The 15,954-nt window shown below is 37.9% G+C and overlaps 1 protein-coding gene across 3 annotated transcripts in view; it reads right to left on the reverse strand.

The window, feature by feature from the left end:
• Nucleotides 1-15,954, reverse strand: part of TMEM47 (transmembrane protein 47) — a 262,209-nt gene that overhangs the window by 231,939 nt on the left and 14,316 nt on the right. The window contains exons 2-5 of one of the 3 annotated variants that reach the window (XM_038170146.2): nt 15,630-15,770; nt 10,264-10,348; nt 10,143-10,188; nt 6,457-6,676 (exon numbers count right to left, since the gene is read on the reverse strand). In XM_038170146.2, the coding sequence (XP_038026074.1) occupies nt 6,653-6,676; nt 10,143-10,188; nt 10,264-10,348; nt 15,630-15,770 (296 nt within the window). In that variant the 3' untranslated portion in view covers nt 6,457-6,652. Of the gene's footprint in view, nt 1-2,872; nt 6,677-10,142; nt 10,189-10,263; nt 10,349-15,629; nt 15,771-15,954 lie in introns of those variants that run through there. The other 2 variants (XM_027449023.3, XM_072027577.1) reach the window with 2 other exon arrangements.

The raw sequence follows: 15,954 nt of genomic DNA on the forward strand, positions 1-15,954 counted from the left end.
GGTGGGAAGGTCTCTTACTTCTCTGGGGTGTCTCCCACCTTGAAGTGGGATGGCAGCCTCCCTGTTCACACCCTCTCTCTCTCTCCCTCTCTCTCTGTTCATTTTATCCTGAAATCCAAACTGCTATCCATATCAGGTGTGCCTGGTTAACCCAAGGGAAGGACAGTCTCCTTTCAGAAAAAGATTAGATCCAATCTAGAACACAAAATGTAAAGTGACAACTTCTCTCCCTACTGCACTGTTGTACAGCCTCTTCAGTGTGACATATGGTACAGCTAAAGTAACCATGCTCACATACACAAAACAGTTCTGTCCGTCCCAATACTCACACTTCAAGTGTTTCAGCCATATTGCTTTTCAGCATCTTTGAGTGAAAGGTGCAGATTTTTTACCCTCTCTCTCATGGGTCAGGCTGCAAGGCAGTCATGCATGAGAGTGATGCAGATGAGAAACCAACCCAGGTCAGATACCACTCCTGAAACACAAAATCACCCTTTATCTGTCCTAGGATATTCTGCTTCTACCAAGGTAAATGCATCATCAGCAGCAACCTGCTGCTAGCTCCTGGCCACAATAAAGACCTGCTGTCTATGCTGGCTAGCTGTGTACATGCAGATATTTTCTTGAAATGGCAGGCCTGTCATATTGGTTCATTTGTCTACTAAATCTTACAGTTCCATAGAATAATAGGACAATATTACAGAACTGAAAAAGCAAAAGAAAATGGACTGAGAAAAAAAGGTGGGAGAATTAAAATGAACGATAACAGGTAGCAGGTATTAGTGATTATACCTTTTGTGACTTCCTATTACAATTCAAAATTTAGTTGAATATCCATACTTCTTTCACTGAAGATTCATATATTCCTTAGAGAAATTATCAGTTTCTATCATCATAGAATCATATAGGTTGGAAGGGTGGAAAAGATCCTTGAAATCATCTAAACTCTTTCGTCTGGCTGTCTGCATACAGTGTTTCTCCTCGCAAATAAATAAATGGTGAAAATATTAACAGATCATGAAACTTAGCTTTTTTGTAGGATGTCATGCTTGTCATATCACATTCCAGACAAGCACTAGATTTTTGGGGGATACTTAAATGATTTAAAGTCCTCTTTGAAGCTACTGTCTCTTTGAAAATCTGCATAGCAGTTCTTTTCATCAAGAGAGTGCCAGGAAGTCACTAAAACAGTAGAAAAATCTTTTTGTATCTCCAAAATCCCATCACACCTACACATCTAACACACAAACATTCACTTGGGAAGTACTCCTTAAAGGTATAGAAACATACAAGACTTACAACTCCTTGCCCACAAATGCCTAAAACATCAATTTAAAATAAGATTTTGTAATGTTCCAAAGAGTTTTAGATTTATTTAAATTTATAGATCAAAAAGATGTTCTGTGAGCATAGCAGTACACTCTGGGCAGATTCACGTTGTTTCGACTCCTTTTGCCTCAATTTTTACCCTGGAGTTTTCAGCTTCACTTGTAGAGTCAAGTCATTTGTTTCCAAAAAGGGCTCTATTGCTTACTCATGTTTAAGCTTCACTTTGATATAAACAAACCTGGGCTCATACACCATCCTCCACACATTTTCTCTTGCTCACAGCATGCCATACATTCAGCCACACTTCATCTGGTTCAGTGGTACAGTACAGGTCTACGCTTATGGTGGATACCAAATGTAGTGAGATGCAGATTGACTGCCAAGTGTGCTGGAACATCTTTGATACACCAAGGGCATGCCAGCTCAGCGCTCATATCATTAAGCATACTTGAAAAGACAGAGTAAATTCTTCTCGCCTTATACTTAATTTCTTGCTTTGGTAAGCCAGTGTGCCCCTCTGACCCTGTTGTCAACATGTAGGCACACAGATGACCCAAAGTTTGTGCTCTAAGCACTGGTCAAACCTTTGAGTAATATGTCCCCTAAGACCACACTCACTACAATGAACATTTTAATGCAGATTTTAAGAAATACACCTTCCACCCACCCTCCAATTTGCTCTCTCACTCTCCAGTAGCTGCAGGTCCCTGGTTATTTGTGAACATCCTCTCTTTTTGTACTCACATTTTAAAAGAAAACAAATCTTCAGACAACCCCCATCCTCTACCCCACACCACCCATCCTACTCCCTCCCTGCTCTGAATTCCTTTTCCATTACTTCATTTCCACTTTGTGCACCCCACCCTCATGCCTGTACTCACTCATTGCAATAGTCCCCTGAAGCCACAGACTTCAGCCCCCAGTTCTCACATTGTTTTCTACTGGCTGCCCCTTCTTCACATTGCTGCCTGCTTACGTGAGAGGTATCCAGTGATGCACAGATGACATTAACTTTCTGAATGGTAGAAATATCACAGTACCATATCTTTGGTATATAAAACATGCTTTTCCATTTTTGCAGTAGCTCAAGACCAGTATCTGTTGTGCTTTTTTTTTTTTTCCCCCTCATTGTGAAAAGTAACAACATTCAGAATCAAAACAGAAAAAAAAAGAATTACTGTTACTGGAAATGTGAAAAAAAAAATCTGTATATAAGGAAAAAGTTTCCCCACTGGAACAAGGTGCTGAGTAAAGATTCAACATATCACCTTGTTATTTAACACATTTAAAACAATTTGGTTTTCTGATGTTACAATAACTGCATTTATGGGCTATGTGAAACCTGGATACCTATCCTATATTATTCTACGGCCAAGATAGAGGGGTTACATGGAAAAGATCCTGTCTCTCTCCCCCTCACTCTCTGAGTAGTTTGATAAGACTCCTTTAGTAAGGCCATTCATGAGCCTATGTAGAGTGATGCCTGCCCAATTCAGGCTGGTCTCAGCTGTGCAAGTACTCCACTCAGAACGAAACAGGCACGTTTGATTAGTGTAACAATTTTTTATTTGTTACTTTTTCACATATAACTTCATGTAAGCTACAAAAATTGTGAAATGCAGAAATGGTATTAAAACTGCAAACTTAAAAGTTTTGATTAAAAAAAAAAACTTTCCCTGCTAATAATGACCATTTAAAATGAACCGTATTTTGATGGATTCATTTAATAAACATACTATATATCTCTCAAAAATAAATAAAGAACAACATCAGAAAAAAAATCAATACCATCAACAACATGAAGCATTTAGTTGTCTTTTTTTTTTCTTTCATTTAAAGACAAATTAAATTTCTAGGCACAGTTTTAGGCATTATAGAGGACACAGAGGCAATAGGTTAGTGTGCACTGCTCTGTACAAAAATACAGTCTGAATAAATTACATTGCTAGCCATAAGATTAGATTTCACTTACGGGTCAGTTCATTGCATGTTTAATAATATACAGTTACATGCTAATCCATATATATCATTTATATCTCAAACACATAGGTCTCTATATTTGTTTTTAAAATTTACAAAAGCTAAATGAAGTTGTGCAAGAAATCCAGAAGAGGTGCTAGGTACTTGTCAGCACCGGACGGTATACTTTAAGCCTAAAAAATACAAATAACTAGCCCTGCTTGCAAGTTTGCTATATATATATATATCTTTATTCATATATATTTGAATGATAAACAAGGGATTTGCTGTGTGAAAGAATCATCCTGACAGTGAGACAAAGTCAAACAACCGAAATAACGATGGCATGACACAAGCATAATGTTCAGAATGATTAATTTGTTGTACATACACTCAGACACCAATTTTCCCTTTTTTGTGTGTGTGTGTTTGTGTGTCTAGAAAGAAATCAGAAGTGTAATTACTTTTTGTTCAGTTCTGAAAAATAATTACCATTATTGGAATGGGGGTGGGAAAAGAACTCAAGTAGCAACATAAAGTTAAAGGGAGGTTCCAAGCTGATAAATGTAGATACCTAAATCCAAATACTAGATGTCCAAGTAAAAGGACCTGAGAAGCTCAAGGTGCATCCTAATAGATTGAATTATGTTCAAAAGGAAAAGCAGGTGCTGAAATCAGATCTCTGACCCAAATATGAATGAAGAACCTTGTCTTTAGGCATTCACATTTGTAATTTTTTTTTTTTGCCTGAACATCATTCGTATTAACAGCCATGTGACTTTAGGAGTGCTTGCGATTAACTTGCATATGCCTTAAGCCTCACATTTAATTTCACTCAAACTCTACATAAAGAAAAAAATGTTTTGATAATTTTGTAGATTTACTACTACAGTATTGCACCTTCTTGCCAGCATTGGCAAAACACCGTGCAATACTGCTATCAAAACACAATTCTCCTAGAAAGGTATAGAAATCTTCTCACAGTGAACTTCTCTCTACATTAACCTAATTCCCATGCCAAACTACAATGTTCTCCATGCTGCTAAATAAAAGCAGAACTACAGAGCAGTTCAGAAAGATACAGAATTTACTACATACTGAATATTTGTCTTAAGTCAGTCTCAGAAAAAATAAATGTTACAAATGCTCTTGGGTGCCTGCAAAATAAACGGACCTATTTCTTCCTTCCATCCTTTACCTCTTTAGGCATTGCTATACAATCCCTCTTAAGTGAAGCTATCATTTTGCTCTGTCTAATCTAATTAATCACCACTGGTCCAGGAAGGAATGCTGATACAGAATATTTTTCTGTGATAGTGAAGGCTTAGCTCCAGGGAGGCCTGGAGTTTTAGAAATCACTTCTGTACAGCAGCAACACTTTGAGAACAGCTTCTTAGAGGCAGTCCTAGGGTAGCATGGTCAATGCAGAGCCTCTGCTCCCTGAGAACTGCGGCATAATCATTAACACTGCAAATGTGATCTTAACATTGAGTCATTCAGCAGTCTTTTCTGTGGAACCAGCAAAACCATTTGTGCAGAGGTGGACATGCAACCCCAGTGTATCCACTTTTGCAGAGGTCCACATAGAATATACTTTAAATTTCTCCATTAAAAAAAATAGTTATTTCTAAAGATTAGAATTGTATAAAAATATGTTCATAATTAATTCAAAATACCCAAACAAGCAAATCTTAAACAAAAATAAAAGTGATGCAGATTAAATACACTGAGAAATTCTCCCTATTTTAACTTGGATTTCATTTAATGGGTACAATATCCAGATGTTTTAAGTGGGAAACATACTAAGCAAGGAGTAATTAGGTGTACATAATCATCAGCCAGCCCATTATAAACTCAGCCTTTAAAAACATGAGAGTAGCTCCTGCAGTGCTAATGTTTTAATATGGACATGAATGGGTCTCAGCTATGTTCTTGATGATCAGAAACAGTAGCAACCTAACTAGATTTTTTAAAAATGGCAATTTTTTTTCCCCTTTGCAACAGCCTTATAAAACGTTTTTAATAAGTATTAGATTACATATGGAATAACAAGTAGTTATTTCATCCACTTGTACCTTAACTTGATGTGAACTTTTAAGCATTTCCCATAACACAGAATCTGTACAAGGGCATACACAGAAGACAAACCATTTTATATTTATTTTGCAATGCCAACCGTGACTGGGGGTACCAGTCCAAGACCCTCAAAAATGTGTACAAAGTTAGTATTTTAACCACTGCATCACAGTTCTTATTACAATTTAAAGACTAATTCTCTTTCTCCCTTTGTATTTATATTTGTATTATGTATACTCACTTATACTAACAAATACCTTCCAAAAATAGAATTGAACTTGTTCCATACTCATTTTTTTTCACGCTGATGTTCAGAAGTTAAAGGGTACTTAGGAAAACTGCAATTTATTCATGCATTTTAGATGCCTTAGGGATGTATATGGTCTTTTGTCCTCCCCCTTATTTCCACCCTCCCAGCAAAATACTCAGAGCTGAGACAACTTCCAACCACACAGTCAGAAGCACATGTCTCCAGGTTTGGACTTCCTTCAACAATCTGCTACAGCTGGCATGGTGATGGCAATTACCCAATTACCAATTCATGAAATCCTGTGTGTGTGTTTGCTTTTTTTTTTTTTTCATTCGCCAAGAAGACTGTTGAATGCAGATATTAGACAAGACATTAACCAGTTACATTCACTGTCCTCAACAGTTACTTGCAACTAATTCCTTAAGAGCTTTTTTGAGCAAGTAATAAGGGGCCAACACAGCCTATTGTACAAGATGCCATTGCCTGCTTATCAGACATTTGAATCCTCAATGATACAGAGAAACTTCTAAATGGAGACTATACCAGCTGCTCCCCTGAAGGCAATAGCAGATGCTGGCCTTGCATTTTCATTCCAACTAGTTTTCTCACAATGATCGCTGTCACGTAGATCCTTTGCTTGTTGTCAGGAAAAACAAAGCCTATGTATCAGCAGCTTGCAGCATCTGCCTATGTAAGATCAGCAATCCTAGTGTTCGCAGTTCTTCTAAATGGTTGTAAAAGCTGGTTACAGTGTTCACACCCAAAAGGCAAAGGCTATTTTTTATCAACAGAGCAGACTGGTGCTCCACAAGTGTTCTAAAAAAACTGTGAGTTAGAAAAGATGGGGTAATCCTTTTGATATTTTTATTTCCATTAAATGATTCTAGTAATAGTCTTCATAGTTCTTAGGGTTCAGGCAATAGAGGATGGCACCCCCAAATGAAAATATAGTTGCACCCCAAGCCAGGCCATAGCCCCAGTTGAACTCATGGTATATTTTCAAGCTGACTGTTTCAATGAACTTGATTGGGTAGAGGACTAAGCTGCACACCTGAAGAACAACTGAAAAAGAAACAAACCAAATGTCAGAAGAAGCCTTAATTCATTTCCATAAAGCCATCACATAACTTAAATTCACATTTCAAAATGCTCTTGGTGCAATTTTTGCTATTAATACTGTATACAATATGTAATAGATATATATATAAACCTTCATTTCTTCCACAGAAAACAGAGCAGCTCTTGCATATTCCCTTGATGACGAAAAACAATATTGCTATGGTATAAAAATAATACTCCAGATGCCCAAGAAATAAACAGTGAAAGCAATCTTTTTCCAATTCTTTTCTGTCTCTCTTCTTTGTATTTTAGTCTGGAGTCATTATTCCTTCCATAACAACAAATCTAAGATCATTTGTTCCGTACCTATTATAAATAAGTCAAAATAACAAGAAGCAAGAATAAATGAATATTAAGAAATAAAGCTCAGAATCAAATTATTTACTTATCCTAATAGTAATTCATTGTAGTATGTGATCCATATTTATGTTCATGGAGACTCAATGAATTACATATTTTTGATGCATTACTGTATACTGTAATCTGAATTAATGATATTGCACAGAATAAGTAGGAATCCATGAAGTTTGATCAATCGCTAACCTTTTCAACAGCAAAATATTTCCTCACATTATGAATTTAGTGGGTGGGTCAGAGATGCTTAATTTTGAAAAAACAAAAAACAAAAAACAAAACAAACAAACAAAAAAAAACACTAATAACACACATCAAATCCAAGGCAGGAAAGAGCTTAAAAACCATCACTTTCTACAGTACTGTCCCCCCTAAGAGTGCCCAATTTCCCACCATCTGATCCACAGTTCTGCAGAGGAATTCATCAAATCATTCATCCTTTGTGATACACCAAAACAATACATACAGTAACCTGAAAAGGAAGGTGCAAGATGAAAAACCACAGTTTTCACATAAACAATTCAGTCTGATCAGCGTCTATTCTCTTTTGTAATCAGGCATACTGCTAACAGTATAATTGGGACAATAGCTTCCAGGGTAAGCAGGTGAAAGTTGCACTTAATTTGAAGACAAGAACAATAAAGATGATTTGGTGATTCTTTAGGTTTCCAGTTCTGCCATCTACAAACAAATATCATGGGAATTATACATCATAGGACCATACAAAACAACCTTTTTATCCCTCAAATGAATCTCCCTTCTGGCATTTAGAACATTCAGGTTTTAAAGACTTCAGTCCATGACTTCCCCTATAAGCTACGAGCCTTCTAATTACAGACGGTGAGCACATCCACAAAGTTGAGCACATTCTTAAGAATTTGCAGACCTGAGACATACTCTGATCAAAGTTCAATGGTATAACTAGTTATAATGCCATAACTACTTTAACATTGACTGCTTCATTTTTTTTATTTTTTTTTAAGACTTTGCCAGGCATTGTTAAAAGAACAAACACTACTTTATATAAAAATTGTGAATTGTTATAAAGCCAAAAGTCAAAATAAAATGCCAGTGGAAAATAAGAAGTATGACTACTTTTGGCTACAGAAGCTTTTTTGAAATTACAGTGAAATAAGATAATATTAATTATATTTTCCTGCTGGTCAAACACTTTTTGCACACCCAAAACCTATCATTCGCCTTTTCATTCCCACATGCCCTCTTCAGTGCTGTCAAATGTCATCTTTCATTAGGTGCTTAGAGACCAACACTTTCTTGTCCTTTGGATGGGGACTGGGATGGGGAGAGGATTTCCAATGCTCATCATATACCCTCTGATATCACAGCAAAACATCCGCTGGAAGTTCATGCCCCCTCCCACCTCTCACATCCAGTTAGCATCTTGGACTCTTTCTTGGGACTGACAATCAAAGTAATGTTTGGATAATGGATTTTCTGCTGTGGGTACTAAAATCCACAGGATTTTTTATTTTATTTTATTTTTTTTATTTCTGAAGTTACTGAAGTGTTACTTTATGTCATTTCTTTTTAATATTTTTTGTCTCCCAGCTCACAAAACACTGCACAACACTGGAGAAATTTTGACGTGGTACACCAGGGAAAGCTTCTAGTCTTATGAAAAGATTATGCACTCTAATTCTGTATAATGAGAACATGGTTATACCCCAAAACACCTGAACATATGCTCAATTTTCAGTCACATCTTTAAGACCATTCAAAGTCCAAAAGAATTTCCTCAGATGAATAGGTGTAAGCAAGTTCTTCAGTGGCTTCCTGAACTGGAGCTGCAGAACCTCTACTGGGTCAATACAGAAATAGCCATTGGTGTGCATGTGTCTATCAAGTTGCACCCAAGGAAGCTCCCTACCTTTGCTCAATCTAATACTGAATTTTAATCTATGGATTGGATTTGTAAAAAGTGATTCTACTGGAACATGTGGCTAACAGAGCAACGCCTACAACACATACTTTTGACATTTTTATAGTGAGGCATCCTGAATTTGCTACTACTGGTTCAGCTACACTATTGAAAATTTCAAAGGAAGTGCTGATATCAGCAGAAACAACCACACTACATAACAATGCTGTCACTTTGCACTATTTACATCTCCCATCATTGTTGCTCCCTGTAAAATGGAAAGGGACCAATATAGGCTAGAAACACGTTAGTGAAGTTACAAAAAATGACCAGTATGACCCAAAAAGATGTTGAAACCAATGACTGCAAGCACTGATCCGCGTCCAATAAATTTAAAGAGACCTGCTCATAGGAAGTGTATGTACTACACTTTTTCAGAAATACTAGTTCTTCCCTGTAGAAAAAGGCTGCAAAATAAATAAATAATAAATCCACCTAAAATCTCTATTCAAAAAAAAAAATAGTCAGCTCAAACTAGACTATTCATTTTAAGTTTAGACACATTTTTATGGCTAGTACACAGTACAGGACAAGTACACAGGAACAGGAATACTTTTACTTCATTTACATGAAGTGTAAGTACTCACCACATTAAACATGCAAAAATCACAACAAAACCTTTAAAACTAGAAAAACTGAATTTCAGTCATCTTTTTCCTTCATTAAAATTTTTTAACTATAATAGATTTGCTGTTTAAAAAAAAATCCTTAAAATTGGGCTTTTTGATTGGTGTCTCTTACAAAAATGGTGGTGCTGACTAGTTCTCTGTACCATTTCTCTTGTTCATTCACATACACTTTATTAGTAACCAATAGGCGTTGCAGTTTTAAAGACTGACATACAACAACAGTCTAGGAACTTTTTGTGCTTAATAAAACCTGTGCAAGAAATTGGGAAGGAGCATGAAGAGGAGGGGGGTGATCCATGCTAACTTTTAAAATATTGCTAGCTTAGAATATGCCACCCTACTACAGACGAAGACCAGGAATTTCAGCAGGAGGCCCAGCTGGCCAAGCAGGGAATTTTTCCAACAAACGTGTAAGAAATGAGCAAACAAACAGGAAACAAGGATAGACAATGAGAGGGAAATATAAAAATACTATTTTGGTACTTACATACAAAATCAGGAAGGCTGAAGCCCAGCTGAAGCCAAACATCAAGCTAAGAAATGGCAAAAAAAAGTGTAATAAATTTCCACAGGTGCATTAGTTGCAAAATGAAGTTCAGAATACGTACTGGTCCAATGATGGGCAGAAAAGCAAGTCTAATGGGAGATGATGCAAAATGAATGCTTCTCCAAGATCTCCAGGGGTCTTGGAGCCTTTGGGAAGGAGTAGGGCAGTCAGAAATGCAGAAACAAGTTAGAGACGACAAAGTTGCATCAATGTCTATCAGCATCACCTCAATCCCTTGAAACTTTATGAAGTACATCTTCTAGTACATCTAGTTCAACAAAGGCAATTGCAGGCTCCTGCACCTAGGGAGGAATAACCCCAAGCACTAGTACATGCTGGGGGGTGACCTGCTGGAGAGCAGCTCTGCAGAGAGGGACCTGGGAATTCTGGTGGACACTGGCTGACCACGAGTCAGCAATGTGCCCTTGTGGCCAACAAGGCCAGCAGTATCCTGGGGTGCATTTAGAAGAGTGTTGTTAGTAGGTCAAGAGAGGTGATCCTCCCCCTCTACTCAGCCCTGGTGAGGCCACACCTGGACTACTGTGTCCAGATCTGGGCTCGCTCCTCAGTACAAGAGAGACATAGAATTACTAGAGTGAGTCCATAGAAGGACTATGAAGATGATGAGAGGACTGGAGCACCTGTTATACGAGGACAGGCTGAAAGAACTGGGCCTGTTTAGCCTGGAAAAGAGAAGACTTAAGGGAGACCTCATCAATGTGTATAAATATCTGAAGGGAGGGTGTTGAAAGCATGGAGCCAGTCTCTTTTCAGTAGTGCCCAGCAACAGGATGAGAAGCAACGCACACAAACTGAAGCACAGGAAGTTGCAGATGAAAATGACAGGGCATTTCTTTACTGTGAAGGTGACAGAGCACTGGAAGAGGTTGCCCATAGAGGTTGTGGAGTCTCCTTCTCTGGAGATATTTAAAATCTGCCTGGATGCCATCCTGTGCAATGTGCTCTAGGTGATCCTGCTTGGCAGGGGAGTTGGACTAGGTGATCTTCAGAAGTCCATGCCAACCTTGACCATTCTGTGATTCTTGGAGTGCACCTCCAAGCATGTGCAGAACAAGGTGGCATTCAGCAGTCAGCAGGGATTCACCAGGCAAGGGTACAGAAAGGTGCCAAAATGATTGAAGCCTACAGCAAATTGTCCTCAAGAGGAAGAAGAGGATGGTAGCTTTATTTAGATACATGAAGAGGAGGCTAAGGAGCAATTTCAATGCAGCCTACATCTACCTGAAAATGCAGCTACAAAGATACTGAAACAAAACTCTTTGTAATGGCAGGAAACTTAAGATGTTGTCAAGAGACAGAAATTTCAGTTTCACCGATTCAGAATGGACACATGGAAAAAAAATTTAAGGAGGCCACTACAGCAACAGGACAATGTACTTGAATGGGTTGTACAAGCTTATCCTTTGAGATCTTTCAGACTAGTCAAGATAAAACCACAGCTGACAGACCTAAAGTTAATGACCATCCTGCCCCTCAACAACCTCAACAAGGAGTTTGGACTAGATGCTAGATGACCTACAGTATCCTGTCAACTGATTTCTTTGATGCTGTTTTGTGCTCATCTGATTTTTTTATTTTTTTTTTTATTTCTTGTAGCTATGTGCACTTCCTCCTACCAAAGTTTGTCCTACTTTTTCAGACCATTCTTACAATTCCTCAAAATTGAATTTTGTCTTCCAACACATCTGTATTTTTTCCTACCTTCATTTAACTGCAAGTTTGGTAAGTATTCTTTTATTCTGTTTCACAGCATTATAAATAATAGCACAGAACTCAGGAGTTAATCCAGCAGAACTGTGCTCTGACTCCCTATCAAAATGTAAAGATACATACATATTCTCTACATATTATCTGCTTGTCATTCTTTTACTCCCTCACCCATATTTTCACTTCACCACCATTTCCCTAGCTTACATCATGTGAACATCATGTAAAATGTGTTAAAAGCTTACTGACCTCACAGGTTCTTCTAAGACCTAATAATAAAAGGTAATAAAATTGTTTTGACACAAGTCACCCATATGAAGTCTCATTACTTCACAGTCAGTCAAATTTGTGTCTTCATGTGCTGAAAAGGAAGGAAATTCTTAAGACAGTGAGAGCACAAGCTCCTCAGAAAGCACTGTTAAAACAGAGCCTGTGAAAGCAAACACATTTTAAATGACTTTTTTTTGGTTTTGTTTTGTTCAGGCAATCAACAATTCTACTTTCTACTCCTAAAATTTTACCTGGTTAGCAGTCAGTTATCTGGTAACCATATTGTGAGACTCCTCACGCTGATGAGTTTATGACCTTAGACATGGCACTTTGAGGATGCAGCTTTCAGAGCTGGTTTGAATCAAAAGCATTTAAATATTCCAGCAAGTATGTATGCTACTGACCCCTACTTGACAAAAAATGCTGGGAAGAGCTGTACGAGGACACCAAGTCTACCAAGCTCAATTAAGACTGATTTTTTGTATCCCTTCATACAGCACACTGACACAAGTCAACAAATTAACAAGCCACCATGATGGCTAGCAGTGAGATATTTATAAACTCCAGTGGACCCAAGATAGCTCCACACAAGTGTCCTGCAACTCTGCCTTTCTGTATGCTGTACGTTTTTCCATCACCTGAGATATTCTTGCTCCTCTCCCATTACACAGAGCTGATAGTACGTATTTTGAACACACACTTCTGTTGATCATTCAATGGCTTATTCTCAGTATCCAGGTAGATTTTTTTTTTGTCCGTTTATCACCTCTTTCAGCCTCAGTAACTCATTCATCTTCCTCACCTACAAAATCACTAAATCTGAGGGGGAAAAAAAAAATCAAAACGAGAAGAAAGAGAAATGACTGGAACCAACTGCTCAGACTCTGAAGTGCCTGGAGGTCACTTTTCCATTTGGTTCTCTTTCCCACACTGTGACGTTTTCTACCTGACACCCACATAGACCATTAATATATCTAGGCAACTCATGCTGTGTCCTTCTACCACAAGGCAGCAAAGGGATGTGTTCATAATCAGTCAGGCAAAATATTTTGTGATGTCAGAAGATTCATGGGACAGGGGTTTTCTAGCCTCGTGGATGTTCTGTGAAATCCACAGGTTGCATAACTTTACTGTGCTGTAACCTTAACTTTTCCCTCTTCACTGATGGATTCTTCAAGTGATTCTCTCAAGATATGCAAGTCCATACTCATCTCAAAAAGTAGCTGAAAGCAAAGAAAATCCATAGGAAATGAAGGCAACATTGTCAGCATCAAATCCTGAAACAATTTGCCTCAGACTTGCCAGATAATGAAGAAGAATCACAGAATCACAGAATTTCTAGGTTGGAAGAGACCTCAAGATCATCGAGTCCAACCTCTGACCTAACACTAACAGTCCCCACTAAACCATATCCCTAAGCTCTACATCTAAACGTCTTTTAAAGATTTCCAGGGATGGTGACTCCACCACTTCCCTGGGCAGCCTGTTCCAATGTCTAACAACCCTTTCGGTAAAGAAGATCTTCCTAAGATCCAACCTAAAACTCCCCTGGTGCAAAAAACTCCCCTGGCGCAAATGAGGCAGGCTGCCTTTGCCTCATCATCTCTTTTCCTTTTACAGGCTTCAGGCCAGGCCTATTTAAAATACATGCAAGTGTGTGCATACATACACACAGCAAAGGAAAGAGATGGACACCACTCATGAGCTGCAGGATTAATACATTTTCCTTTCTGATTCAAGCAAGCATTAAACCTGATCTCCTCTCTGGTGACAGCAACAGGACACAAAAGAATGGCATGAATCTGCATCTGGGATTCAGGAAGTGGTTGGACAATGGTCTCAGACATAGGGTCTGTTTTTTTGGGTGGTTCTGTGTGGAGCTAGGAGTTGGACTCAACAATCCTTGTGGGCACCTTCCATCCAGGAATATTCTACTGTTCTAAACTGCCACCTTCCCCTCCCCTCTAAATTTTGTAATAAATAGTAGAACTAATTTTATTCAAAGGAGAACAGATTAAGCTTTAAACAAAACAGTAATATTTGGATTTTTTTTTTTATTTAAATACAAACTGTATACTGACTAAGCAATATGGCAAGATAGTAATTGCTCATATATACGCCGCCTAATTCACCAAACAATGTTATGATAACTTAAATCAAAAGCCAAATAAGAAATAACTACATAAACTCAGCAATCCTTATCACTTCAGAGTTAACTGTCCAATATGATTTATAATCTCAGAATTAGTACTGATATTTAAAGTAATGGCACAAGTGCCTTTATTTATTCAGTCAACTCGGCAATACAACACATGAAACAAAAAGATTCAATTTCTGTTCATAAAATCTGATCCTTCCTTGCACTCACCTTCTCAAAGTGAATAAAATATAACCTACTTATATTTCTTGAGCAAATAAAAGCGCATCTTGAAATACTGTGGTTCAGTCAAAGTAACATAAACAGCAGGGGGCAGCAGTAGCCTTCCCCAGAGCTTTCTTTGATTTCTGAATCTCAGCCCTTCATGTGCTGAGTTTGTCTTTTCGTATACTTGTACGTGGCTTTTTTTAATACATCCTGAAGACTACATTCTGTCACTCTCTTCATTAAAGGCTATCAGAAGGGGCTTAAGCTGCTAGCTCCAATGCAGATATGAGTGACAGGATGAAGACAAACTTTTCTTGGTGAATCTCAGGAGAAATAGAAACATCCATGCTGACTAAGGCCCAAAATACCAGAATGTATGAAAGGAAATGATTTGAGACTGTAATTATACCACACTGGACCAGTTTTAGGGACAATTCAGATGCATACATCTCCCTTAAGATTTTGTGATTGTCTATGTAAACTGTTCCATCCTGATGTTTTTAAAACCAAACGGGGACTACAGTGTGACAGCTTGTTAAATTAATAAGTAAGTGAGCAAGCTGACACAATGAAATTAATTCCTCCAGTGGCACAGGAGCATCTATAAATACCTCACAACATAATCCTATTTATTTTCACACTTAGGGCTTCAAGGTTTCACATCTGAGCATTAGTTTTCCCAGTTTAAATTGTAAAAGGAAGAACATTAAAATATCAGAAAGGGCTTTGCATGAAGAATAAACATGGGGCCATCAAGCAGCACAAAGTAACAGACTAAAAATGGTACTTAAATGGATTTATTTTCTGTAGTTTTCCCCGCTGCATATACTTCACCAAACCCGAAGTATAAGAAGAATAAAAAATTGTTTATGAACTATAAAAGTGCAACTGCAAAAATTATTAATACCTTGTAAAACTGGTATCCTGAAAAACCTCACGGGACTTAACAGTCAAGAGGTAAACCAAATGCTTCTGAATTGGTATGCAGTACAAGGAACATTTTATTTCATGCAAGTAAAGCTGCCCTTATGCACTTTTCATAATGGTGCTGGTAAACTCCTTACCTGCAGCAAAGAGCATGACTGCAACTGGTCTGTAGAACCGCCTCCGAGATCCCACACAGATAGAGATCAGACCAACCAGGAAAGCTATGAGAATGATGGCAGCACCACCCAACAGCAAAGCAAGAGTAGCTATCTGCCAGTCTATAGGAAAAAGAGAGAGAAAAAAAAAAAATAATAACAATTCAGTTGCAACAAAACAAGCCCATAGGCTCAGCAGAAACAACAGAATACGAGGAACACAGAGCCTGCATCAAGGTTTGGGTAAATATACAACTGCACTTTTTCTTTTGGATTTCTTTTTGCTAATTAGCCAAACACCTTTCCA

The sequence above is a fragment of the Anas platyrhynchos genome, chromosome 1, assembly GCF_047663525.1.
Source record: "Anas platyrhynchos isolate ZD024472 breed Pekin duck chromosome 1, IASCAAS_PekinDuck_T2T, whole genome shotgun sequence".
Lineage (NCBI taxonomy): Eukaryota > Metazoa > Chordata > Aves > Anseriformes > Anatidae > Anas > Anas platyrhynchos.